The sequence below is a fragment of the Micropterus salmoides genome, unplaced genomic scaffold (assembly GCF_014851395.1).
Source record: "Micropterus salmoides isolate LMB-PRFRI ecotype aquatic unplaced genomic scaffold, ASM1485139v1 Ms_hic_scaffold_3, whole genome shotgun sequence".
Classification (NCBI taxonomy): Eukaryota; Metazoa; Chordata; class Actinopteri; order Centrarchiformes; family Centrarchidae; genus Micropterus; species Micropterus salmoides.
The window spans coordinates 32,640,229-32,667,000 of record NW_024042261.1 but is presented as its reverse complement, the minus strand read 5'-3'; the positions used below and the strand labels follow the sequence as shown (position 1 = coordinate 32,667,000).

Genomic DNA, 26,772 nt, shown 5'->3' with positions numbered 1-26,772 from the left:
AAAATGATATTAAAGAAGGAAAAGCAGATAATCATTCATAAATAAGAAGCTGAGCCAACAAATGTTTGGCAATTTTTGCGTGGTAAATCCACTATCGACAAATCCACTAACTGACCAATCATTTCAGCACTACATATTATAAGCATGCTTTTCTGTACCAACTAATTGTTTTAACATTTAAAATTTTAGATAGTAGCAACTAGTTAGGTAACTTCAATGATGTGATTTTGTCAATTCATTTGAACTTTGACTTAAATAACAAATTACTAAACTACTAACCTGGGTAAAGGTAAAAAAGGAGATGGTGGAGAGATCAGTAGAGACAGTGACAATGGGATAGAGCAGCAAAAACAGGTCAGGGTTACCTACCGTGGTTGTCATCTGACTGGTTGAACCCACACAGCTGACATATGGAGCGGACCCACTTGTTCATCTCCTCCTCAGTCTCAGCTACAAGATAAAAAGTGCGGTCTGAGGTCTTGATGTCAAACACAAAGCTGTCCTGGAACTCCTTCCTCTTAAAGGTCAGGCCAGCGTCCACCTGCTCGCAGCAGTGCAGATCGATGACCCGGATGGGTTTCTTGGAGTGGTCGTTCTTGTAGTACTCGAGAACATCAGGGTCACCGCTCATGCGGCCGCTGCGAAGTATGAACCAGCGTTTCTTCCATGCCTGGGAAATAAGATTGAAAGGTAAGAACATGACATCAGTACACAAGATGAAAACACTTACGCTGTAAAATCATATGTGCGTTGACATAGAATGATACATTTGAAATACATTTTATGTAGGCAACACAGAAGTATATCTGCATTTTAAATAATAATTTTAAATTATACACAGTCAATTTGATTTCTTACTGTGTGTGATGCAGAATGTAGCTGTGGCAACGCACTCAATAGCTGGACTTCAGTTGTGATGTTAACTGTTGATCAAACAGACCTCAGAGAAACTTAAGTCTGCTTACTTGAGCAGATTATTGTGCTTTAGTACGCGTGTGGTTTGTGTGTGTGTTGGAGGGTGTGGGGGGAGGCAGCAGGTGTTTACTCCCTCCCAACGTATTTCCTGTGCCGATATCCCTCTGTGAGCTAAGAGAGAAGCAGTTCCTCCATGACAACCTCATTACAAGATTGCAAGATCCTCACACTTAAAGAGCTGGTGAATGACACTGCTTTGGTCCAATCAAACTCAGGCTACATCTGCATATGATTGTGTCTCTTGAGCTGAAGTTTCCCTCAGAGTATAAATAAACATCCCTAGTCATAACTACACTAAAAGGCAGCAGAAGTACACGCTCCGACAATACAAGCAGTTATGGCACAAGAGCAAGAAACCTAAAATGTACATGTTGATTTCACACCAATAACACCATTGTTGTATTTATCACCTAGAAAAGCAGTGCCCTTGATTACAAAAGCTCCATATGTGGCTGTCTTAAAGAGCCTCTGTGCTCTCTGTGCAAAGAGACAAAAGAGGAAGATAGACCAGGAAGGGAAAGGGGGAGTAAAGGGGGGTTGAGGGGAGATGTTGAACATTTGCCAGTGATGCACTTCCGCCAGGCAATGTCTCCCACTTGCAGGCTGCTGACACACAGGATCCTGCAAGCCCCCTCTCTCTCCATCAACACAGACACTGCCGCAAGGCTAACTGCCCTATGCCCTCCTCAAACCAGAGTGACGCCATACAGATGCACAAGTTACGACAAACATGTTTCATGTGCTTTTCAGAGAGATATTAATAATACATGCTAAATATTCTTACAGGCTATTACTCTCAGAAGTAAAAATACTGATGGCGGAATTAGTTGCTTCAGTTCCATTGCCCTGTATTGTGCATACTGGCTATCTGTCACACTGTCATGGTTTCCTGGTACACACAGAGCAGAGCCATCAATATTATACCTGTGCTGTACCTACTACAACAAGTCAAAATATATGCTATATATATATATGCCTATTCAGAGTGTTTCAGACTTTACATAAAGCTGCAATCTGCATTCTGCTCAGTAGTCATTGCTGTTGCATTTCCGCATCAATCAAATCAATCAAAGAGTGTGTGGTGCCACAGGATGACACTCTACTTTTAATGTGCATCTGCACTTCTTGGTTATGGTAAGTTTCATAAAAAATGTATAATTTGCTCTTACATGTCTTTAGGAACTACAATGTCTTTATTTGAGGTTGGGGCAGGCGTCTCTGCTATAATACGCTGTGGCCTCAAATATCTTGAATGCAAAAAACTTGATGAACTGTGCACCGGATGAAAACTATTAGCTTACATTGATCCAACTGATAGCTTGCTGATAAATAATAACATAATAAATAACATAACAGCAGCATAATTACTCAAGCATTATATTTTGAGATGCAAAATGTTACTGAAATGTTATTTCGACATGTTGGGGGTTTTGTTTATTTTTCCTCTGAGAAGTCAACAGAGGTACAAGAAGAGGCAGCAACACATTTTGTTTCTTTTTTTTCTTCTTCCAGGAAGTGCAGATTGTGATCTTATCTTCATTGAGTAGCTGAGGTGCTACTGAGGTACTGGGGTATAAAACTTTCTCATTTTATTGTCTGGCAGACTGACACACTGATAAAGGCTGGAGGCACAACGACCTTAATGGTGTTGATAGTAGAGCTGTGCTGCTGTGTGCATCTTAGCACTAGCCGTAGTCTCAGGACACAGAAATAAGTGTGAACAGTACAGGTTTAATCAGCTGCTAGAGTCATTCAGTTGTGTGAAAACTATGTATTGGTTCATTTCTCACTATGGGATGTTGCTATGATGTTCACTAATGCAGACTGTCCTGGTAAAGGGTGTGAGAAAACAGATTCAAAGAAATAAACAGTGTTACTCATCAAGTTTCCTTCTCAAGGATTCCATTGCAGTGTGAACTTCCTTTTTACATAAAAACACAGTACATTCATCACAATCCTCCAGAAGAACAAACACAGAGTACTGCATACCTTTTTTCCCCCCTTTTCCACATAGCTCTTTGATTCAGAGCCATTACACCATTCAGAGAGAAATCTCTATAACTCTTGCAAGCCCCATTTAAATATTATTGCCTTTTCTGGAAAGACAGATCGAGCATCACTTAATTGAGACCTGGAGCGACGCCCAGTTTCAAGAGGTCAGAGCGACCCAGCTCGGTTATTCCTGGCATCCTTCAGCTGGGTCAGCATATTAACCCAGGACAGCCACAGCTCTCAACCAAAGAGGAAATACAACTCACTTTAGGAGGCCTTATCATACTAAAAATAGAATGACTATTTTCCACAGGAAAAGCAGTCGCTGCCTAATTCAAGAACAAAATAATTCACAGCTTGGTCTGAATGAGGGGGCTGCATGTTTCCCTCTGTCACTTTGTGCAAGCTCCTCACAGAAATCTTGCATGTAAATGAAAGGAAAAGTCTTAAGTGCATTCATTTACGAATCAGCCTGGCAGTGCAGCTTGCCCTCTCTTTCTCTCATGCTCTCTTTCAAATTTGAGCAAAATTCCCTGGCGAAGTACATCATGAGAGAGGAGGACACAACAAAATGAGCTAACGCACCCACCGCCTGTCCTACAGAGCATGTCTAAGACCATCGATCAATGTCAAAGCTCTGGGAAGTGAGGGCTGGAGCTGTAAAACTAGGATGAACTCTCCCGGCCCTCCAACTTTCCCCTCCCCCTCATGGCTTTAGTTTAAGCTATATCGCTGTTCGGGAAAAAAAGAGGCTCAGCTGAGAGAGACACACTGCCCTTATTAACAACTGGACTGGATAGTCTACTGGACCACTGAGCTCTAGTTGTGAGACAGGCTACTAATCGTACTCTAAACTAAAATGATATCAATTGTATATTGCCATAGCAATATACTGCAAACCACAACTGACATGTTGCAACTCCCACATACTGGCATTTATTCATCATGTTCTGCTGCTCTTTCTACAGAAGAATAAAAGGTCATATATGAGCAGAAAACAACCACATAAAGCACAAACCAAACATTATATTGTTAATAAGAAAAAAGGTAAAGACAAAACTTGAAAAGTTCCTCATTTAAGTTTAACCTATGCTAAAGTACTATTGGGATTGTAAGGGTCTCAACTTCAGACTATAAAAATAAGATTGCCTGCCAGCGCTTTAAGCTCTCCAAGAAGAGCAGCCATCCGTATCTATGAACTCACAGTGTTTAGTCCCTTCAGTCAGATTCAATCATCCCATAAAGACTTGATCTTACCTTGTTCCAACATAGTCTCATTTGTCCTGTGCTGATGGCAGCCAGCTATAGATACAGAGATAGTACAGTAGAAGACAAAGGATAACACGTCTGCATCTATTTTAGATCACTGGGAAGGAAAAAATCTAATAACAAAACTGCACAAAACAATCTTTTGAACAAGTTTCCTTCTATAAATAGGATCAAAACTGGTTTGTCTTGCCAATTCCTTTTGTTTCTATGCATGTTGATAAGTAGACATGTTTTGCTCTATTTTTGGCAGACTGCAAAACAATGATACTGTGGGAAAACAAACATATTCATACAAAGCTCTCAGTTCTCAAAAATGAAAGGCATACAATTGTCTAGTAGCCTATGTGTTGATAGTTTTCCAAGGCTTTATACCACATTTTAGGAGATAAATACACAGCAACAGCTGATAAGTTACATCAATCATTTACTAGTCATTTGCACATATCTAATCCAGCACTGTAAAAACAAACACATTCTCATGTCTTTGAACTCAAACTCATCACTCTGCTGCCCTAGTAACACAGACTAATATACTTACAGATGGTTGTGGCCTAAACAATTATCCAAGGTGTGCCTTTAACAGCAATAGAGCAATACATAGTGTGTGTATAGTAGTAGGCTGAGTCAACAGGCTGGCTGATAAGCATTAGTCCTCCTGTTTTTAAATGTGCATGAGCAAACATCCAAACTAAACACGTATGCTATCTAAGTTAAAGGTTAGAATAGTCGTGTTTACCTCTTCTCCTAATAAAGCAGAAAGAGGAGACAGCAGATTGTTGTCTTTGACTTTTGCCTTCTCTGCTTTACCTGCTGCTGCAGTACACACACAACACAGCTGCACAAACACTGGCACTGTGGAGCTACGGCAGAGCCTTTTTCTCATCTATTACCAGCTTTTGTAAAGGTCATGTGACTCTAAATAATTGGCTACAGTCAGACTGGACGCCTCAGGCAACATGTCTCCCATTTGATCTGAGCGACAGCACATCAATGAGCGAGTGCTCACACACAATAACAACACAGTAATGAAAGTGCATGAAAATGCACTGGTCCTGGACCATTACTGCTTAATTATAGTAAAAGGTGAGTTGAGAGGAATCCCATCAGTGTTCTCTGAGGTCCCACTGGTGAGCTTCTAAGGGATGGGACAGAGCATGCAGTAAATTAAGAGGAGGAAGAAAAGTGGTCAGGGGCACCATCCAGTTTCAGCCAATAAGGACACCCAGTTCACGTTTGGTATGAGTATCACATATTGGGAAGCTCTGTGTAAAATTTAAATAAAATATTTGATTTGATTTTGTATTTTATTTAGGCTGTTTATGTTTAGACAATATTGAACATTTGAGAAATTTGGTTTCTTTTGTTAAATTAAAAGAGAAAAACTTTGTACTCATATATCGAAATGGCCCTTTAGTGGAGGTTTTCAAATTCTACAAAGCTAACTTATATTTATATGTTGACTTTCCCATGTAAAGCACATTGTGACCTTGTTTTGAAATGTTATATACTAAACTTTATTATGAATGATTCAATGAGACTACCAACTGCTCATATGTTAACATGCTGCAGCTTTTTATTTCACTCACCCTGAATGGTTACTGGTTCTAGGTAAAGACATCAGACATAGCAGCCTTCCCACCACCATCTATTCTTTGTGGGTACTGTTTACTGGCTTCTAAAAGTTAGTGAAGAACAAAAGGGAATATTTAGCACATTGGTGAATTCATTTCTTGCCCCTTCTGGTACCTGAATAAGGCTAGAATTTCATTTTCCAGAGAACACCTCTCAACAAAAGAACAGCAGTGAGGACCACTTTGCAAGGCATGAATTAAAGGGTGGGACTGCTATAATGGCTATGATCACTTGAGAATAGCTAAACACTTGTTATTCTGGTTAATGTTGTGAGAGTGGACAAAGCTGGATGGGCTGCAACAGACAATGACGACAACGTCTTGATTATCTGGTCCTAATCAATAGAGGGTTACACATGAGCCTATATTCCAGGAACAGATGGGAGTTTCAGCAAGTGAGGGAATGCAATCTAGTTACATTTGAAGAATATCGCCTGGACATTTACACAGCACAAAAACATATTTTAAATTTGCATTCTAATAATTTCCCAGCTTTCTATGAGAAATCAGCAAAAGCAGAAAATGAAGATGCTCTGTTCATGTAAGAGCTGAATAGTCAACTAAAAATATACTTGTCTTATTTCTGACAGGTGTCATGTATTTCTTTTTACCTATGTGACATCCGTTTATGTAACAGTAAGCTTAAATAAAACACAAATGGGCATAAGAGAGCATGGGGAAGTTCCTTGGAAATATTACAGTTTACACAGGGCTCCACATCTCGGCTCTGAGCGAGACGTAAAGCAGACAACTGTCCTAGAAAAAGTTTATAACACACGTTTCTGGAGCATTTCCAATAAATTCAGGTCACAAACAAAAGAGGAGTCTAGTAGTATGCCAACAATGTGTGGCCATTTTGCATTATCTGTCTTGAGAGGTGAAAAGATCCAGATCCTCCCTGACTCTGTCCCATCCGTGTATCCGGAGAGGTAAACATGAACAGATTTTAAACAGAATTGCTGAGAGTATAAAACTACAGGCATTTAAGTCCAACAGATGCATTAAAGCTCTGTTGCATATCAAATCAAACTGCTCAGGTTTCCCAATAGTCAAAACACTGACCTTGGAAGGCCAGCAGCTGCAAAACATAACACAAGCAGACAAGACCCAAACAGGCCTATAAATTCTTGTGTGTTAATAAAGAAGGTGGGAGGTTAGCCACGGAGCGCCAAGACAGACAGGGTCCTCTCGAGGGTAGGAACACTTATGTCCTGATGTTTCCCTCATGTGTGGAATTGCCTCCTTGACATTCTCCTTTTGCGCAAAATATCAGTTTTGAAACCCATCTAGTGCATGTAGAGTAGACCTGATGTGATTCAGCTTTTATGACATTATAGGAAATATGATTCCACATACAAAGTCATCATATGATAGTGATGGAAAGCTCCTTCCTACAGGTGTGATGATGATGGAGAGGGCTGCTGCATTTGGTATCTACAGTCCTCATTCACTCACTTCACTGGAGTAATGATCTTCAAAATCTGTGGCACATTCTATGAAAAACAACCTCTCAAAAGCTCTCAGTAGATATAATCAGCCTCAATTTTCAGTTGAACACTTCCATCATTAGGAAAATGAGTAATCGCTCGTCACGTCTGCATATCAGCCAAAGGCTTGGCTTATTTAGCATGAGCCCGCCGTGACAATTTCACTAACAGGGAGCAATATCTTTAATCAAAATTCTTTGTGTCACTTCCCCTGCCTCTGCCATCTGCTGCAGCTCATACATGTCTTTGTATGGAGGGCGTGGTGTGAGCATCTTCTGGTCTCGCTGACTCCTTCCAAGGTGGTTTTAGATGCACAAAGGTGGATGAAACACAACAATTAAATCAGGCGGGAACTCTCTGAAATGGTCTCTTCAGTGCCACAGAGTAGAAACATTTACATAAGGGGAAAGTCTGACCTCAGCACTTTAATCTGTCACACCATCACTCCAGCTCAAACATAATAGTGCCTATAATGCTTCTCTTATCATGTAGATGGAGCACAACAGCGTACACAATTACACACAAATCCACACAGCTGTCTTTAGTAATGTCTACATGCACACAATACTAATATATTCCTCAGTAGAGCATGGAATCTTTGTGCCACCTGAATAATTGCACTAAATGAATAAACTTTTTTAAGAGGTAATTGTAAAATAAAATAATTAATGAAACCAATCAAGTTTATATTTTTAAGATGCTATCCATGACAACCAATTATCAATAATTTTGTCAATTAACATTCTAATTTCATTATGTCATATTGTTTTAAGTATTTATATTTTGGTTATTCAGCCCTTCTGTCATAATTCAACTCACAATTTGTCTCCTGCCTTAATTTGAAAAGTTACTGTTTTTGATCACTATTGCTTATTTAGTGTGGATCACTGGTTTAATATTTTCAAATTAAAGATCCTTAAATCCCTAAAGACAAAACAAAGCATGTAAATGTTAAAGCAGAAGACAAATTCTTTTTGAGATGGAAAATGTAATAATAACATTGGAGTCAATGCACTTGTATCACAAGTCACCATGAAAGTGTTGTCTATTTCTGTTTCATCTGCCATGCAGTAATTGGTGTAAACAAATACATGCCACTTCATCCATGGAAACTCCATGTTTTCTGTTACATGCTGACATCCAATTAATTAATTTCTTAATGGCACAATAAAACGGTCAAATAATGTATCAGTTATCATGACTGAAACAATCAAATTGATGTGTTAAAATGATTACTGGAGGACTGCATTAATAAGATTTGAACATCTGGGGCTGAGAACTTCCAAGATGCCTACAAGTGGGAGCATTATGTTACCTTAAAAAAGGCCTTGGACAAAATAGTTTATTCTTATCTGAGCTTCAGTTGAAGGACATTTCACTTCCTATGACTGGACTGCAATGACTCATCACTGTCTGATATTCAGATAAAAAAATCTATTCAATGTCAATAGTGCATAGAGGTATACAAAAAAAATAAATTAAAGGAGTTTAACAATCCAAAGAATATTAAAATTACAGAGATGCAATTCAATTTCGTCAGCTTGGCTACTTCTATGGTGGTTTTACGGCTACATGAAAAACTGAAACATAGTATGTAAACACTTTTTCCAGTGTATCTCTGTTTCCAAAATCAAATTATTTATTATGGCTTTACAGAGAAACCTGTGCATACTTGTAGCTGTTTTTATTTTGACTACTACAACCACCTCGAACACAACATCAGGCAAAAGGCACTCTGCTAACACATTTGCTCATACAAACTATCGCAGCCAGGCAAAGTGTTTTACATGAAACACGAAGTCAACACATCATATCACCTTAATTTTAGCATATTTACAGCTGGTAGTATTACAATGATAGTTCACGATGCAACTACCTCCAAGTCACTGTCAATTCTACTGTGGCACGTGTTTACCTTGTAGTACATCATCTGTGAATCATCTAGTCAAACATCTTTGTTCTTGCTTTTTTTTCTACAGCTGGTGGATCCCTGAAAGCTTCCCTGGATTATTCTGACTGTCATGTCTCAAAAGAAAAAGGTTTTATAATTATTAAAAGAGAAAAAACTGTTTCCCTCAATCATCACACAATTGTTATGCATTGTACAATACATTTTATATGAACTTAATCCATTTAAAAAGGCTAGTTATTTTCTCATTTAAGATGGATTTTTTAATATAATTCTGATATTAGTTCTGTTAACAATGATATATTTTTAAGCCTCATGCCAACAAGCTTATCAATACTATATTGTGCATACAGATTTTACCAGAATAAATACATTTCCCTCCTAACCATGTGTCATTTTTTAGCTGCCACATACTAAATTACATAGACTATTTTTAGACAACCAAGCTCATCACACTGAGGTGTAATGGACATCAAAATTAGTACACAATTTGTAACACAGCAAGACATTTTTAAAGTCCTATTTCACAAAAAAACACATGTTGCCTGGAAGAAAAAAACCACCACCTAAGGTTCCACCTATTGGAACACATGTATGAATGATCACTAAGTTTTTGTTTTAAATGACTTAACATGTATAACATTACTCTAACAAAACAAGCAGGCATGCGATTAGACCATCATGGTGCATCAAAGCTGAACCTGCTCAAACAAAGCAGCTAGGGGGTGTCAAGAAAGGCACTGGAAGTTCTCAGGTGTGAGCAACTGTTTTGAGTGTAAAGTAGGGCGTCAGTGAGTTTGATTCATGTCCCTGGGTAAATAAATGCTAAAAAAGACATTTTATACACACACACATAACAAAACAACACAAGGACCTCCTCACATGTCAGCACTGGTAGTCAGTTTTTTGTCTACATGTGTTGCTGAGTGGGAGTCCAAAAGGCATTTCTACTGACTCAGATCATGACTGCAAAGCCCATTTGCTTCAGAAGACCAATCTAATTACAGTCACATGACATACTAGCACATGTAAGAGCTAGTAGCATGATTCCTGTATATGACTTTGTGTTTGAATCTAATCAACAGTGCAGAAACTAGATTTCTCCTTATGCAGAAAAGACAGAGGACATACTGCAGTGTAACAGTCTAAATGTACTACATTTAATAGGTACGTTAGGCTCTTGATAAAGCAGAAGTACACAGTTACACTTGGAAGGACATGAGACAAACCGTATACTAAATCAGAAGAATTCTATTCTGCTATTATAGTCAGAATTTTATCAAAATACAGACTATAGATGCCAAAGCAACATTTGTTTATGGTCTCCCTAGTACAATGTATTCCTGTACTGTAATAATATATAAACTCTGGATCGGCAGGGGTCAAAAATAAAAATGGATTAATCCCATAAGTTGTTTTGGTCAGCTGTTGATATATGTTGTAGTAGTCTGACAATTATTTTTATTTTAAGCACCATTAAATGAAACCGTCACCCCTGTGATAGTGTACTTTGTTCGAGTTGAGCAAATAAGTAAAAGCATTTTCACTGATGGCCCAAATCACAAGAGAAAAATCAATGGGATCTAATTTACTTCAAAAGGGCAGTATTTCAGGCTCTTGATAGATGGAAATACATTATATACCCACGGACCAATTTAATTTCTTTCCCAGTCATGGGACCTCGGTCACAACACTTCCTGTAGGTACCATCCAAAGGAAGTCTGGCATCTGCTATTGGTGCAATAATTAAGTTTTGGACAGAAAACACACAGGCTAAACCAAAGTTCATGGCAAAGGACAGGATATTATGACAAAAGTTCAAAAAAGGCTGCCATGGTGAAAGAATGGATGTATTTGGGGTTGGAAATTCTTTTTGATAAAGTACAATTTTGTGACAAACAATTGTGACTTTTCTTTATTGATTTCTTTTGAATATCAATTAAGACAATTGCTAAGAAGAATACAAAGTTGATTTACAGAAAATGTACAACAATATGGATTAGATATTGATAATTAAGATCAGGAAATCAATATGGTAGCCAAACATTCCGTTTCCAGCTTCCTGCTTTTTAGGTTAGGGTTCGGGTTAGATGGACTGAAGCAATTTAAGGTCACCTTGGGTTCTGGGAAATTGCAATAGGCATTTCTTTACACGTTTCTGATTTTCTAACCCTAACCCATAATAATTAATAAATCAGGTTAAAATATATTTTTTCCCTTAGTAAGGCACTTTGCTGGTTAAACAAAGTTAAAAATGATCAATAGATTAACCAACAATGAAAATTATTGCAAGTTGCAGCCTTATGTCCGTCCCAAGGATCTCTTTAAGTGAACACATCCAACACTGATAAACTAATCTGACTTCGATACTGCAGTCATATAAAGCCACCCCAGTTTTGTAGCTTCTGGGGAAAGGCCCATTTGCGGGCCCACAGATAAAGTGGAACAAGGAAAATGTCTGTGTGAGTGCTTGGTGTCTGTCAAAGCAGGAACTGGGAGGCGTTCTCCGTTGACCTCTGAGGGCAAGGACTTCCCAAAGCCCCTCTGCAAAACAACAGCAGACCCGGCAGCTGACAGTGGGACACACACGGCTGCTGCTCTGCTATGCCTGCCTTGAAAACTCACTGACTCACTCTGTCTTCCTCTCTCCTCTCGCGTACCATCCACAAGGGCAAGACAGTAAAGCCCTGAGAACCTGGCAGCGGAAGACGCAACAGCTATCACCTTGCCGATATGATCTGTCTGGAATGTGGCAATGCTTAACTGTATGTGAACAGACACGTTTGTGATGTCAGATACAACAACGGGCAGATGGGAGGGTTTAACCAACAGCAGCATGATCCCGACCTCAGAACAGGAATTAAATTGTTTACAGTACGACACGTCGCATATATGATTCATTCATGCATGATACATTTACATGACATACTATTATGCATATGTCAACACTGGGAGTCACAAAGAGGTGTACCTGTCTAGAAAAAACAGGAGAGGAAGAGGTTTGAAAACAGAAGATTTTCTTTCCTGTGTTTATTAGGGATCAAGGAAGAAAAAAATATTTTTATAGTATACTGATTTGATAGGTGATAGGTTGTCGCCTGAGCAGCAGTTACAAGATTGTTGTGGGGTTAATGTAGTAAACATGATGAAGCATATTGTTTGACCACTGACTGGTGGGTAAAATAATCTCAACAGAACTACGCAAAAGGCAGTGGTGCTTTGGATTACTCTGTTGTTTTCATGTTCCTTGTGCTTACTCTGGACATTGTTCAACAAAAGCAACCAGGCCACTCCCACCTCCCCTAACGACACTGCCCACCTCTGGAGCCTCGATCAGCCCCCGGGAGGAGGTAAATCCAACCGAGTGATTCATTTAGCAGCTCTGAGACATTACAGCGCAACTGGAGACGCAGGGCGTGTAAAAAGTGATTACACATGCCTACAGTGTCATTGTCACATGTTCGAGGGGGAACACAGAAAGGGGGCTGTTGTAGAAAGAGTGAGTCACTGCTGAGAGTTAATAGCATTTGTAAACAATTAGCAAAAGTTTAACCAGGACTAGTCATGCTTGTTACTTAAACATGTTGCCTCCTGTCTTCACCACCGGTAGCAATCAGGCTTCAACTGCCACGAGTGTTTTGCTACATGATTTTGCATATAATTTGCATGCGAGACCTGCAGTGGTAGTACCAGTTTTTACTCTCTCCTACAGAGTTAGGATTCTACACTGCATTTAACATGCATACTGTAGCTGTGTGCCACACTTTCAGAAACCATCTGTGGAAGATCACAGGAGACATTCATTTTTTTAATACAAGGACCGATCATTTCATCAACCAAGTACTGATTAACAAATACAGGCCTAATCTGGTTTAGGGATGATTTTGTGGTAGAAAAGAGTGGAATATTGACAGGAAAAGTGTTAAGGATTAAAACCCATTTTCATTCTTGCAAATAATCTCCTAAAAAGAGGCACACCAGTATGAACTGTTGCAGCATTTAACATGTCAGTTGCAGCTCCGAAACAACACATTCCTTACACCTCCTCAGCTCATTCCTCTATAATGACCAATCAAACTTGCCGCCATGTTCCTTGAGAAACACAACACACCTTCAGGCGGGAATGTCTGAAAGTGTGTCAAAGTGGTATCTGAAAATATATCTCTCTATATATAAGGTCGTCAACAATGTCAGATGACAGCAATACTGGTAAGTAAATAGTAGCCCTGATTGTCCATAGCCTGACTTTAAGTGGAAGGAATTTCAGATGGACAGATTATCGCATTCATAAGTCTGCCTGTTCAGGATTCTCCATCTCATGACACTGTTTTCTGGCTGAAACTGTGTGTGCAGTTGTTTATAGGTTATTGCTCAGGGTGAGAAGCAGGGTGAGAAGGGCTAAGAGGCTGTTCCCTGCTATTTTGACTGAGGAAGGCCACTATGTTGTGAGTTTTTTTCTCTCTTGTTGTTTATACAGCACTGCTATGAACTAAGCAAGTTTTTTCCTCTGTACCATTGCAGCTGCTGTTCCATACTAACCACGGTGGTCTCTGTGTAAACATTAGCCAGCTTTAAGTGGAAGACAAAGAGTAAATGACAGGACAGGAGGGGTGCATTTGAAGACAAGTCAACGATGGGTTTCCAGATGAAACAGAGAGATGACATCATGGCAAAGTCAGCTAGTAGGAACATGGAGAGGCCTGGTAATGCAACACCATACATAAACAGTGGACAGCTGTATTTATAGGAGATTGTCTCATGGTTCTATCTGTCTCTATAAATCCTATTATCTGATTTGCAGCTATTCCAATGCCCAGAACCTAGCAAGAGACTAGCAGCTTTGGCTTATAAAGCCTTATCAAGGCACTCAAGTGCTGGGCAGTTATCACTATTGTTGTGACATTAGTCAGCTTGGCCAAGATGAAAACTGGACACATCAATGCTTGATTAGACATTACCTCATCATGATCGGATAAAGCCAAATGGCAGTTTGTGTCTGAGAGCTATTTAGTCAGAATTATAGACAGCTGTTGGGTATTACAAAGGCTTACCTCCATGTTGTCATAGGACCCCACAGTGGGTGACCTTCCATGTAAAACCTGGCAATTTCATATGAAACATACATTTCTAGATCCCAATGGATTGAGACTGTATTTCAGAATCAAGAATAACATGTGGTGCCTCCTGTAAAACATTACAAGAGAGAGGTCCAGAGGGTAGTGGGATGCACCTGCTACAATTGGACTATTTGAGTTTCACACCACCTATCTGAGATGCAGATGCACACACGAAGAGCCACAATCTCATAGAGAAAGAAACCAGATGAAGTCGGTAACTCCCACATCAAACACATAAACATAGAGAAACTAAGCGAAAGTGTAATTTACTTACATATCTTCTTAGTTTTTTCTCCGGTGGTGACTTTCTCAGCCAGCCTTGGCAGATGATTTCTCCACCGCTCATGTTTATCAGTGTCTGCCGTTTCTTCTTGTTCTACAACTGCCGTCTGTCACTAGTACATGACGGCTCCTGAAGGCTTGCTTGTTCAAAGTGCTGTCGGCGTTTGGCTCTCACTGGTGTAGTCTGCTCCCCCCATTTGATAAAAAAAAAATCAAAGTAGTGCTGGCCGGAGATGTTGCCAGTCGCTCCTGGTGGTACTTTGCGCAACAACCAGCGCGCAGAACCTCAGTAGGGAGGGAAATGGGCAAGTCGACTCTTGGGGAATTACGCACGGTACGGCCAACTGACTAGTAGGCGCGGGGAAACTCAAGTGGTGCAGGGTGAGGAAGTACCGTAGGGTGTCTGCAGTTTGTTTTCCCAAGTCATACCACGCCCACTGAGCAAAGAGAGGGATGGGCTGAGCTGGGATCGGATGAACAGGATGAGAGAACTGTTGCCAGAAAGTATACACGGTCCCAGAACGACTTTAAATAATGGATGATCCGATCGATTTGTGACATAGGCTACTATTTGTAAACGTCCACACATACAGATGTTAAAGTTGTTGTTGTTTTACGCATATGATTTCACACTATTAAATCAAACGTGTTGTATGCCTCACAAAACAGTTAGGTATCAATCATAACAATCAGATGGAGATTTTCTGTGCTTTAAAAATAAGATACAGTGACTACAGTCAAGAGCAATTGATTAAAAGATTCTGTTTCTCAGTTGGATGGAATGGGAAAAAAGCACCATCTTGTGGAAAGTTCAGTTGCTCTGAAGAGTAAACAGATGATATTGTTGTAAGAAACAATAATAAGTACTTTTATTTGTCAGCTTGGGGAAATAAATTTTTTCTTCTTTTACACACCGAAATCCACACATGCACTCACCATACCTATAGACATGCATCAATGTGGATAAATGTCAGAATGATAATGATAAAGATAGTGAAACAAGAAACTTAAACCCGCAATACTGGTTCCCAAGGCACTACTGATACTACTCAAGAAGGAGATTAAAATAAAATTCCATTTTGACAAAGAGAATATATCATCTCAAATACCAATGATCATTGTTCTCATATTACAGGTGCAGATACATTTAAAAAAGAACAAATTTAACTGATTTTTAAACACCAATAAACCAATACAAATTTAAAACAAGGTGAGTATCCTATTTATTTGATTTTTTCCAGGAAGCAACAACAGACTTCACTGACTTACATCTACTAGGCTCAAACTGCATTTTACAGAAGACAAGAATGGGAAAATCTAGGGAAAGGAATCACATCTTTTATGTTGTCAACACCAAGAATGCATTGCAAATATCGCTCAAATCCCAGTCCGAAGCCACCATGAGGGACGGAGCCAAAACGCCTCAAATCCAGATACCTAGAAATCAAAAGAATATCATTACAACTCTGTTGTTGTGAAAGGATGCTTCCTTTAAAATGTTGTTCATGTACATATGTTTGTTTTTTTTACCAGCTGTAGGTGTCTTCTAATCCAGCCCTGGAAAAGTATAATTCACATTAAGAGCTTTTTGTCAAAACATAAACTTAAGAACTACAATAAAGCATAATTTTTGTATATTATCAATCTATACATTTACATTATATTTATTCATTTAGCTGACGCCTTTATACAAAGCAACTTACAATTGCTATTTATGTCTGAGGTCGCACGCCTTTGGAGCAACTAGGGATTAAATGTCTTGCCCAGGGACACACTCGTGGATGTGTCACATTGGAGGATTGAACCCGGGTCTCTCACACCAAAGGAATGTGTCTTATCCACATGCCTTTGGTGTGTTATCCATCACCACCCCCATATTCCAAGTGCAAATAACAAAACTAACTTTCTTTGCAGACTTTCTCTTCTAACTGACAGTTACAAACTCAGAACTGGTGCTACACATAATAGGTAGCAAATTAGCATGTGCCTTCCAATGCCCCTGGAGTATGTGTTCTTACTCTTCCAGCCGAGCCCTCAGCAGATCCAGCCTCTCCTCTCTCAGCGAGCCCCCACAGAGCTCTCCAATTCCTGGCACAAGAAGATCCACGGCAGCTGCCTGCACACAAACAACAGTCGGACTCAGCTCGGATATGCAAATCACTGATAACCCAACTGACATTACAAGGAAGACACTCAGTGGTTAAATCATTGATTCACTCTGCATTTTTAACAGTGTAATTAAGTCTTACTGTATGCTCAGGATGGTCCTGGTTGTCCCTTGCATAAAACGGCTTAAGATCATAAGGATAATCAGTGACAAAGACTGGAATGTTGCCGCAATGTTTCACCAGGTACTTCTCATGTTCTGTCTGAAGGTCACAACCCCACTGTAGAAAAGAAGTGCTTAGGTCAATGTGAGGCAAACATGCAGTAGAGGTAGATATTAAGCCTCCTCTATCAAGGAGAAAATAAAACCATCGCCACTTACGTCTGTTGGGAAGGTAAATTTCTGAGAGCTGCGGTTAAGGATGTCTATAGCCTCACTGTAGGTAATCCTAAAGTAGATTGAGATGGTATCATTCAGTGCTTTCAACATTTGACTTTATTCTTTATATGATTTAATTTTATGACATGTTTAGAAAAATAGAGACCTACGCAGGGAATCTCTTCTTCAGCATAACATCTACAGTGTCCTTAAAGTGTATGGATGCAATAGGAAAAAATAATGAAGTCAGATGCAGATGTGGCTGGTTGGTATAAGGACCTAGGTTATGTACCCAAGTTAAATAAGTGTCTTTTAGGACTTACCCTGTGTCCAGGAGTCACATGCTTGTGAAACAAATCCATATCCTCCGCACAGTGAGCCAAGACATGCTCCGTGGCAGATCTGAATATGTCCTCCATGACCTAAGGAGCAGGCCCAGGTTACTAATTAAAGCTTTCCTGGGCAACTGTGCTCAATGACAACCTTCAAAGTAATATGAGGTAAGTGTAAAATTTGAACTTCAGCACACACAAATGACGTGATGTGACACCAGTTCACTTCATCCAAGATGCTCATGTTTAAATTATTAGCCAGTCTGTGATGATTATCAAAGGTTACTTAACAACTTTAATGCTAATCATAGAGCAATATTATATTTGAGGACAATGACATTGTCTACCTTGGTGAGATCCTCCAAGGACTGTGCGAAGGAGACCTCTGCTTCCACCATATAAAACTCAGCCAGGTGACGTCTGCTTTGGGAGTTCTCTGCACGAAAAGTTGGCCCAAATGTATAGACTCTAGAAAAAGCCCTAGAAGAGTAACAAGGCATAATTAGAAAAGTACCTTAATGTGTGTGTCTGTGGTTGTCTCTTACTCTCTGGTCCCACATCATGTCCCACTTGCATGAGATGATCACTAGAAGATGCATTCATATAGTTTCTCTCACCCTGACATCACTTCCAAATGAAGCTGACCAGACACAGTCAGGAAGGCTGGGACAGAGAAAAAGTTCTCATCTTCTTCAGTGTTTGGGCCTGATGGCTGTGGTAAAAGAAGAGGTTTTGAGGTTTCAAACAAAGTCATTAATCCTTCTGTTCACATCAGAGCTTAGATTGACAATCTGGAGGTGACACCACATACAATATATAATGGCGACATATAGGATTCACAAAAGGCTAAAATGTTTACAGCATAGGACCTTAACTTTAAGGACATTTGTAAACACATGTTTAGATACTCACTTCAATTTGAAATAGCTCCCCTGCACCTTCGCAGTCATTTGAGGTGATGACTGGAGTGTGAATCTGTATAAAGCCATTTTCCTAGAAAAAAATTAAATACCATGAAACTTCAATTAGTAGGCTTTGTGGGCTTTTATTAGCTTTAATCACTGAACTCAACCTGCCTATATTTAGGACAGGCATCTATATGAGACAGAAAGAGAGATGTATCAAAATACCAGTAGCCTATCTTAAAAAGGGTGAAAGCCAAAGGTTACGGTAGATATTTCAACTTGGATTAATTTTTATGAAAAAACTTTGATCAGTAGACCTTACAGACTAAAGGAATATCAACAATCAAGGAATGGACACATATTCGCATTTTATGACACCTTCTAAATTAGGGAGTCAACACTTCCATTTTCTCCCTTTTGTTTCACAATATCATGCTAGTAAATCTTAATGAATTATACTTTAATGCTCATGGTGCTATTAAAATTAACTAAACAACTGAATTGTGGACAATCTATCCAATCGAACGTTGTTTAGCATGTCCATCTTGACATAAGTTTAAACATTTATATTTGTATGTGCAAGCTATGCAGCTTAGAACTAGCTTGAATCTTCCCAGGTCCCCCACCTGGGGGGGATTCAAGAGGTTTTATACATCCAAAGAACTATAAAAACCTGTCTAATTGGGAATCAGCTTGTAATTGAAGTATTACAGTACATAAAATGATAAATACAGAAAGTCTTGCTCTGCAATCTCTTAAAAATTCCTCCATTGATGTTCTCACCTTGAAGTATGAGTGAATCGCTGTAGTGGCCTCACTTCGTATTCTCAACAGGGAGCTAAAGGCATTTGTTCTGCACCTGAGATGAGGAAACTGGCGAATATACTCAAGGCTGTGTCTTTCTTTGATTTTGAAGGGAAAATCCTAAAACACAAAAGACATTAAATTATACTGCCGTTATAATGACCACATAAAAAGTTAGTGAGTAAGTAAAATGTGTGTGTGATGGTTGCAGACACTATTGTCCTTACCACTGGGTTACTTTCTCCAACTACATGGATTTGGTCTGCTTCCAGTTCAATTGGCTGTTTTTGATGTGGACTTTTCTTAAGAACACCTGTGACTTCAACAGCACTACCAAATGTGAGCAACCTTAATAAGAGAAAAAAAAAAGAGAAGAACACAGTCATGATATTTTATGTATGTGCACTGTTCATACCAAAAACTAAGTGGTGAAAATTATCTACAGGGAATAAAAATTCTTACGGATCATTCAGCTCTGAACTGGCGACAATCTGCAATGACTGCAAAGAGCTACCATCATTCACGTGGAGAAAGAGATTTGTCTTCTGAAGTCGAACAGAGCGAACCCACCCCTGCAACAGAGAAACCAATCAAACTACAATTAGTAATTCCTCCTGGTAATACAGAAAATCTGCTTTTTGCTTGCATGTAATGTTCATAAACCATTATGCTGGCAAATTCTAAATTTCACACACAAATAAACACACACACAGTTACACACACAAAATGTCAACTAAATGTATATGCTGTGGTATCAATAGAAAACAAAGAGTGAAAACGTAAGTGTAGCAGTGTCATAACTGTTATTTCAGGGTGCATAATGCGCTAGGTTGAGATTCAGGTAAAATATATGTTTTGTAACAGATCTTTAGGCAACATTTGCTTAACAAATTCCCATACAAGGTAAAGTAACGTTACATGTACAATTATGTGTATCCCTGGATTAGATGCTATGCAACTAAGTTACAACGTTGAGCTTGTTCAGCTGTTTGCAAGAATTATCTTTAATAATGTAACGTTATTCTTTATAAAAAAAATTAAAAAAAGAGCATGGTTAAATGTAAGTAAAGACGATGGGCATTAACACGGTTTAACGTTAATATATTTTTAAAATGGAAACAGTAGTATGGGCGTAACGTTAGCTAAAATAAGGAGCATGATACTGAAGGATAACGTTAGTTGTTAACTTGTTAGCACATATTAGCAGAAAAATATAAAGTGATAAAGGTAGCCGTTAACGTTACCTGTACTTTGACATTTGCTCCCAATTCAGCACCTGAAACTGCTTCCGATACTCTAAGCTTTGTTGGTGTTCTTTTACAGTAATGTCGAACACTTAATATCCCCCGAGAAACTGAAGTGGTTGATGCAACAGAAAGCGTTTTAGCTGCAGCCTGAAACATCGTAAGAAACACTGCACTGAGAAAAAAAAAGCCGCTAAAAGCACAATATGTTGCGACAACTTGAAGATACAAAAAACAACATATTTGAAGGTATTTTTACAATGTATCACGTTTTTCTTTCACTTGACATTCACGTTGTGTCACTTGCATGTCTGACAGTAACACTTCCTGTTTGGGTCTTTCATTATTAGTTCAATTCAGTCACGTGGATTAGGATAAACCAATCACATGTCAGTATCTTATAGCAGTCATTTTTTGATCCAGGGAGTTGTAGTCTTCTCATAAGAGCTTGGATGCCATTTTAGACCGTCAGAAGTCAGAAGTTCAGGATTAGAATAATATATAATTTGAGTATAATAATCCGAATGTATGTTATGGGAGAAACTATAGAAATATGAACATTTTCATGGGAAGAAACTTAAACTTAAAAAAAAGGTTAGAATAATTGCAATTTGTCTGAAAGAAAAAAGACATAGCCTACAGTATTTGCAGTTTTTAAATTTATAGATTACTAACTTCTGATTTTACTTTTTGACTGAATACAACTGTAGCATAAATACAGGCAAAAACACAAAAATGAAAATATTACATATTCATGTTCAGTTCTCTATAACGAGCAGTCAATCTCTACCGGCAGTAAAGTAAAGAGTGATAAATCTGTTGTAAGTCAAGTAACATTTCTTGGGGTAAAGTTGTGACAAATTTCCTATAATGCATACTCAAACCTCTCTTCAGAAACACTGGCCACAATATTTCATACAAAAGGCCATCAAAGAAGATCGTTTCAACATCCAGGTAGAAATGTAAAATATAGTGTAATGAATCAAGCAAAACAGCTATCACAACCACATGGAAATCCTCTTTAATCTTGCATGATGTATCTGCCGTCAGTGTGAGGTCCATTTATGCGTAAACCTCTTTAATCCAATACCCACAACGACACTAGGTCTATTCCCACCATTTGCTGCTGGAATAAATCAGATCATGCCAGCAATGAAATAAGATACCATAGACAATTATTCACCTGGTCTTGCCTGTCAGCTCTGGAGTCCCTGGTCTCGGTCTGCCAGCAAACACAGAGCTGGGTGTCTCCACCTCCGGCTGCTTGTGACACATCATCATTAAACCCAACATGATGCATTTGAAAAGTCAGCAGGGTCATTGATATTAATTATCTCCAGCATGGATGGAGCAATTATGCATATGGTCTCATCTTAATGGGGAGCAGAACAATTCTATTTTCCGATTCATTGACAGACAGTGCAAAATATAATGGTGAATGTGCTAAGGTCATGTCTGTATCAGACTGTGTCTTTAGAGCAAAGTTGAAACACAACAACCACCAATCAGGAGACGTTTAATTTGTATTTGCTGCTACGAAAAAAATCATGATTTGACAACCAAAAATAAACTGTTAAACAAACAATATCTCTTTTAGGAAATGTATCAAAATTAAGCATATGCAAATACTGTAATAATATATATAGGCTACTTCAGAAAATCTGCTTCCCCTCTCTCCCTGGATCACCGTGTGCAATATCTTATTCTACCACAAGGTGGTGCTGTAGCTCTATGACACTTTTCACTCCTTCCAAATCCCCACCTACTGTAAATTTATTCATTTACCTCTAAGTTGGCTCCAATATATCATTCATTTGCTGCTCCAAGGTCTACTGAAATGGAAACAAGCCGGCATTGTTATGTTCTCTCTGCAGTTCTATCAAGAATAATGCAAAGGACCTGCTGGATTTTATTGGCAGCAGATAGTCCAGCGCAACAGTGAATTCAGGTTGTATCCAGGAACTATTTTATACGCATCATAAGGAATAGTGAGGTTGAGGTACCCCCTAGTGTTTGGCTGTAACTTGATTTGTAATTTTCCCTTTTTTGCAGGCTTGACACATTCTGTGACAACTTGCACGTAGGAGTGATGCTTGATGGCGTGTTGCATGTATTTATATTTCCACAGACACACATCTTCCCACACAAACCACAAGGCAATGTATGCATTAAACAAGGTGAAAACAGTATGCTGTGCTGTCTGTATAAAAGTGTTGCACAACCAAAAACACCCTAAAGTAAAATGTTATCCTTACTCTCTCCATATAATAAATTAAGAAGAGAACTCAAATGATACTCTTAATGGGATATTCGTAGCTCTCTGTTCTTGGAGCGTCCACAGGTAGAGGAGTTGTTTGGCAGTGGCCTGACAACCTTATTTGGGCTTAACAACTTGTTCAAATCAATAGAAGATTAGTCAGCAAAACAAGGGATTCTGCTGTAAAAGCTTGGATCTCAGGAGGTTCACTGAACTTAGAGGGCAAGTGCATCCTCTGCTCTCAGCAGGCCTGTCTGTCCACTGACTGCAGCACCATATCGACAGCATCTCCGGCTCCGCAAGCCTTCATCAGCTCCTACAAATATTCTGCATTTTCAAATGGAAGGGTGCATTGATTTTATGTAACATGGCTCGTTAAGTGCTGATTAGACCATTATAGTGATGTGATTTCAGGGAATGGGTTTTGGTGACAGGCGGCCAAACACAAGTCAAAAGGAACTAACAACCCTCACTGAAAGAGATTTGGGCTGCTGCACTGCTTCACCTATGACTATATATATATTGTGTTTGTGTCAGTTTATATCTAATGGACCAGCTTCAGAAGTCAGCAGTTTAGATAAAATATCCTTTAACAGTGGTCAAGACATTCACTGGAAATGATGATGTTCAGCCATCACAGTAATCAGTCTCTATTTGTAAAATCAAATGAGTATATTTTTGCTAGTGCAGCAATCATCATTTGATTAAAAAAGCAGTTAATCAACAGAAAATTAACAGTCAACCATTTTGGTAGTTTATTGTTTAAGTCATTTATAAAGCAAAATACGAAACAGTTGCATTTGCTGGTTTTTCTGTATTAAACTATAGTAAACTGTTTCGTGAGATAAAACAATTTTCACATTGGGCTCTGCAAAATGTTCACTATTGTGTGTCATATTAGAGGCTCAGTTGATCTATTAATTAGCTGTAAAACTGACAGATTAATCAATAATGAAAATAATAGTTGCAGCCCAAATTTGTGCAGTGGAACTTGCAGAGCACTCTGTAGAACTCCGCAATCAAAATGGAAAATGAGGACTGCTTGACATCAGGTTTGATGCCTCTCCTAGACCAACAAGAATAAATGAAACATATTTAAGAAAAGTAATTAGGGGTTGGCCCCTTGGGATACAAATAAAGTTCTTCAAACTCAGCATGCTGTTTCTGTAAAATAATTTTTTTAAAGCACTTCTAAAATTGTTTTTGCTAATTCTGGGTCAAACTTGACAAGTTCCTGTGGAGCTGAGGGGATCTTTGCTCGACTCTTAAGCCTCCAAATAATTCACTCTCTGGTTGAGGGTTGGTGAAGAACAATATAGTTAAATCTCTAATCAGAGATCTCATCTCCCATTGTTCTCATACTGCAGTGTGTCATGTTAACTGTTTCTGTGACAGCAATATTTTCAATGCGATATCATTGCACTGACTCACAGTGGAGCCATCAAATCACAACCTAACTTTCATGTACAGTATGTCTATTTTGGGAAACAACCATCTTGCAATAGCGAGGCTAGTGACTATATCAGATTAACATTTGTTAGGATTTTACTGATCACCACTTCATATCCAAACAGAGAAGAACACTGACAGATTTGGTTGTGCCATTAGGAGCATTAACACACACACACACACACACCGCTTAACCTTGAAAATGTCAACAATTTACCACTTGAACCGTTTCTTTTCTTCCATTGGAGGTAGTCAAAGACAAGTCTCTCCTGAGATGGCTAAGAATAGATGATGAAAAATAGAAAAGGAGAGAGGTAATATCAAAATATTGCACCTCATCACACAGTGTTATTCTCATCCGTACTCACACAGGCCACAGTGAAATGAAACAATTCATTCCCATCCACGCTTTGCTCTTTGCAGCAGCATCACTTGTCAGTGCCAGCTTTAGGAGGATACAGTGCGGGCTCTGCTTCATTTCCCCAGGTTCTTTAATTTAACTTCCAATAAGGATGGAGCTCCCTTATCCTCATTTACAGGAACATTTGCACAAATGATCCTAAATGTTAACTCTCAATTGTGATGCTGGAATTCTAGTTATATCTAGGTCACCCCAGATAAAGCTGGAATGTATTTCTTACCTTGTGATGGGTACAGTATGAGAATGCCTCTCTGGGTATGCATACATAGTACATCCAGCATTTGTTGCATTCTGTCAGATTACATGTCATAATGAAATATTAAACCCATACTAGCTCTCCATATAAAAAACACCTTTTTCCCTCATGCTTTGTCAGTCTGGGTCTGGACTACCACTTGATATGTTTCTTCACAAAATGTCCTCATGACATATATTTTCCATCAGGTTTTGAAAAGAAAAATGCCTGCCATGGAGTTTTTATGATCTGTAGTTCTACCTGAATATTTTAACGCCTTTTAGACAAATTCTGCTTTTTGTCTGAGTTCTGTCTTTGCTCACAGGGCAGACATAATGTCTTATTTCAAGAATGCCAGTAAAATGGTCAACAATTCACTAACAGCAAACTACAAATGAGCAGTGAGAACTGTTCTTTTCCATTTGTGTGGGAACATTCCTACATTGTCCTATCATTAATGTGTCCTTCACCTGCTGATTTATTTAATTTACCTCCCCTGTTGAAGCAGGAGCGATCTGATGATAAGTGAATGATAACTGATTTCAATCCCTTGTAGCAAAACATTATTGCAGAAGAACAAAAAACACTTATTAGTCTTGACCCAAAATGTAATTTGAATTAGGAAACTTCAACAGGTCCAGTTTAACAGGCAAGAATATCTGAGACATGTACATTTAATCACAAAGGTCAGAGTGCTGAAGTAACAGGTGTGATACCCCTGGGGTAGTTCAGTGTCTTTGTCAAGGAAAAGTTAGATATTGTTCTATTGTGTAGTAACACTTCTGCTAACACTGGAACAAATCCATCGCCCAGTATTCTTTTTGTGACCTATTGTCCTTGTTTGGAGATATCTGAAATGATGTATTTTATTAGATCCCATTAGAATGCAGTCTCCTTTTCTTTTGCTTCCTTACAAAAGCAATAATCCCTTTCAGTAGATGTTAGCAACCGCTATGACTAATTACTTTAGTTTATCCAGAAACACCAACTATCCTCTAATTAGCCAAACAATGAATGGTGATGTCTTAGGTTTCCATGTGGGCTTTTAAGTTACACTCACTCACTGCATCAAACTGAAGATGTGGGTATTCAACCAAACTATTTTCTATTTTTCAGTGTATTTATGGAAACAAAGGCCTGCGCCCATATGCTGTTGTGTTAATTATAGAACGATTAAGACTTGCCTGAACTATCCCTCAAAATTAAGGGGCCATCTTTTATAGAACATAAAGGCTTTTTATTAAAATAATGACAAAGGATCACAAAGTAGACAGAGAAAGGAGGAAATTTTTTGAAACATTGTTTTGAAACTCTTTCCGTTGTAACAGCAAAACACTTTCCGCCTGCTGCATCTGATTTCTGCATCTGATTTATTCATGCAGTCAATTCCCATTCAAGCACCTTTGTTGTACAGCAACAGAGAGAATGAAATATTATCTTTTTTTATTTGATAAAACAAAACACATGCAGTGTAACCTGGGAGTTGGCACTGTAGCTGCACTACTCCTGAAACATTATGTCATGATGAAAAGAACCAGTGTCTCGCGTGTTCAGCAAACATTGTTTTCTGGTCAATCTCTTTCAAGAGCAAATTGTATTTTTGAAATGCCAAATTTTTGTTTATCTATTCACTTATTTCTCAATATAGTTCCCTTCTTCAATCTGCGTCAGATTGTTGATGTTCATCAGTCAGGGGAAGCAAAAAGTCAAACCAGCTGTGGTAGCAGCCTACACTTGAAAGTTGACCTCTTCCTTCCATGTATGCAGATTTGATTATTTTTGACAGCATGCCCAAAAAATTAAAAATAAATAACTGGGATCACTTATCAAAACTGAGAGCTATTACTGATTTTATTTTCCATGGCTTAACTGGTGCCAAAAATCAGCAGTATTGCACAGCATCATAAATGTATTTCATGGTTGCAAGTGCAGTATAGCAGCCACATGGAGGGTAACAGTGAAAGCTGGGGAGTGTGCA

General features: G+C 38.7%; 2 protein-coding genes across 3 annotated transcripts in view; both read right to left on the bottom strand.

Annotated features, from left to right (window-relative positions):
- Positions 1 to 15,051, bottom strand: part of gab2 (GRB2-associated binding protein 2) — a 32,329-nt gene extending 17,278 nt beyond the window's left edge. The window contains exons 1-2 of one of the 2 annotated variants that reach the window (XM_038693390.1): positions 14,655 to 15,051; positions 370 to 670 (exon numbers count right to left, since the gene is read on the bottom strand). In XM_038693390.1, the coding sequence (XP_038549318.1) occupies positions 370 to 670; positions 14,655 to 14,726 (373 nt within the window). In that variant the 5' untranslated portion in view covers positions 14,727 to 15,051. The remainder of the gene's footprint in view (positions 1 to 369; positions 671 to 14,654) is intronic. The other variant, XM_038693389.1, reaches the window with a different exon arrangement.
- An 810-nt stretch (positions 15,052 to 15,861) lies between these two features.
- Positions 15,862 to 20,755, bottom strand: nars2 (asparaginyl-tRNA synthetase 2, mitochondrial). The gene is made up of 14 exons (XM_038693391.1): positions 20,433 to 20,755; positions 19,651 to 19,760; positions 19,416 to 19,536; positions 19,168 to 19,308; positions 18,392 to 18,472; positions 18,097 to 18,191; positions 17,827 to 17,959; positions 17,471 to 17,569; positions 17,318 to 17,355; positions 17,151 to 17,217; positions 16,912 to 17,049; positions 16,681 to 16,778; positions 16,193 to 16,219; positions 15,862 to 16,099 (listed from the first exon to the last, which is right to left on the bottom strand). Exons 1-14 carry the CDS (start codon positions 20,589 to 20,591, stop codon positions 15,955 to 15,957), a joined length of 1,452 nt encoding a protein of 483 aa, XP_038549319.1. The 5' UTR covers positions 20,592 to 20,755; the 3' UTR covers positions 15,862 to 15,954.
- Positions 20,756 to 26,772: the final 6,017 nt, after the last annotated feature.

Bases quoted from the DNA above. Each gene is read 5' to 3' on its own strand.
- nars2 (XM_038693391.1), bottom strand. From the start codon at position 20,591: ATGTTTCAGGCTGCAGCTAAAACGCTTTCTGTTGCATCAACCACTTCA. The intron at 17,356-17,470 runs GTAAGTCCTAAA...ATACACTTTAAG, and splicing joins ATGTGACTCCTGGACACAGG to GACACTGTAGATGTTATGCT. The intron at 16,779-16,911 runs GTAAGACTTAAT...GTTTGTGTGCAG, and splicing joins AGGACCATCCTGAGCATACA to GCAGCTGCCGTGGATCTTCT.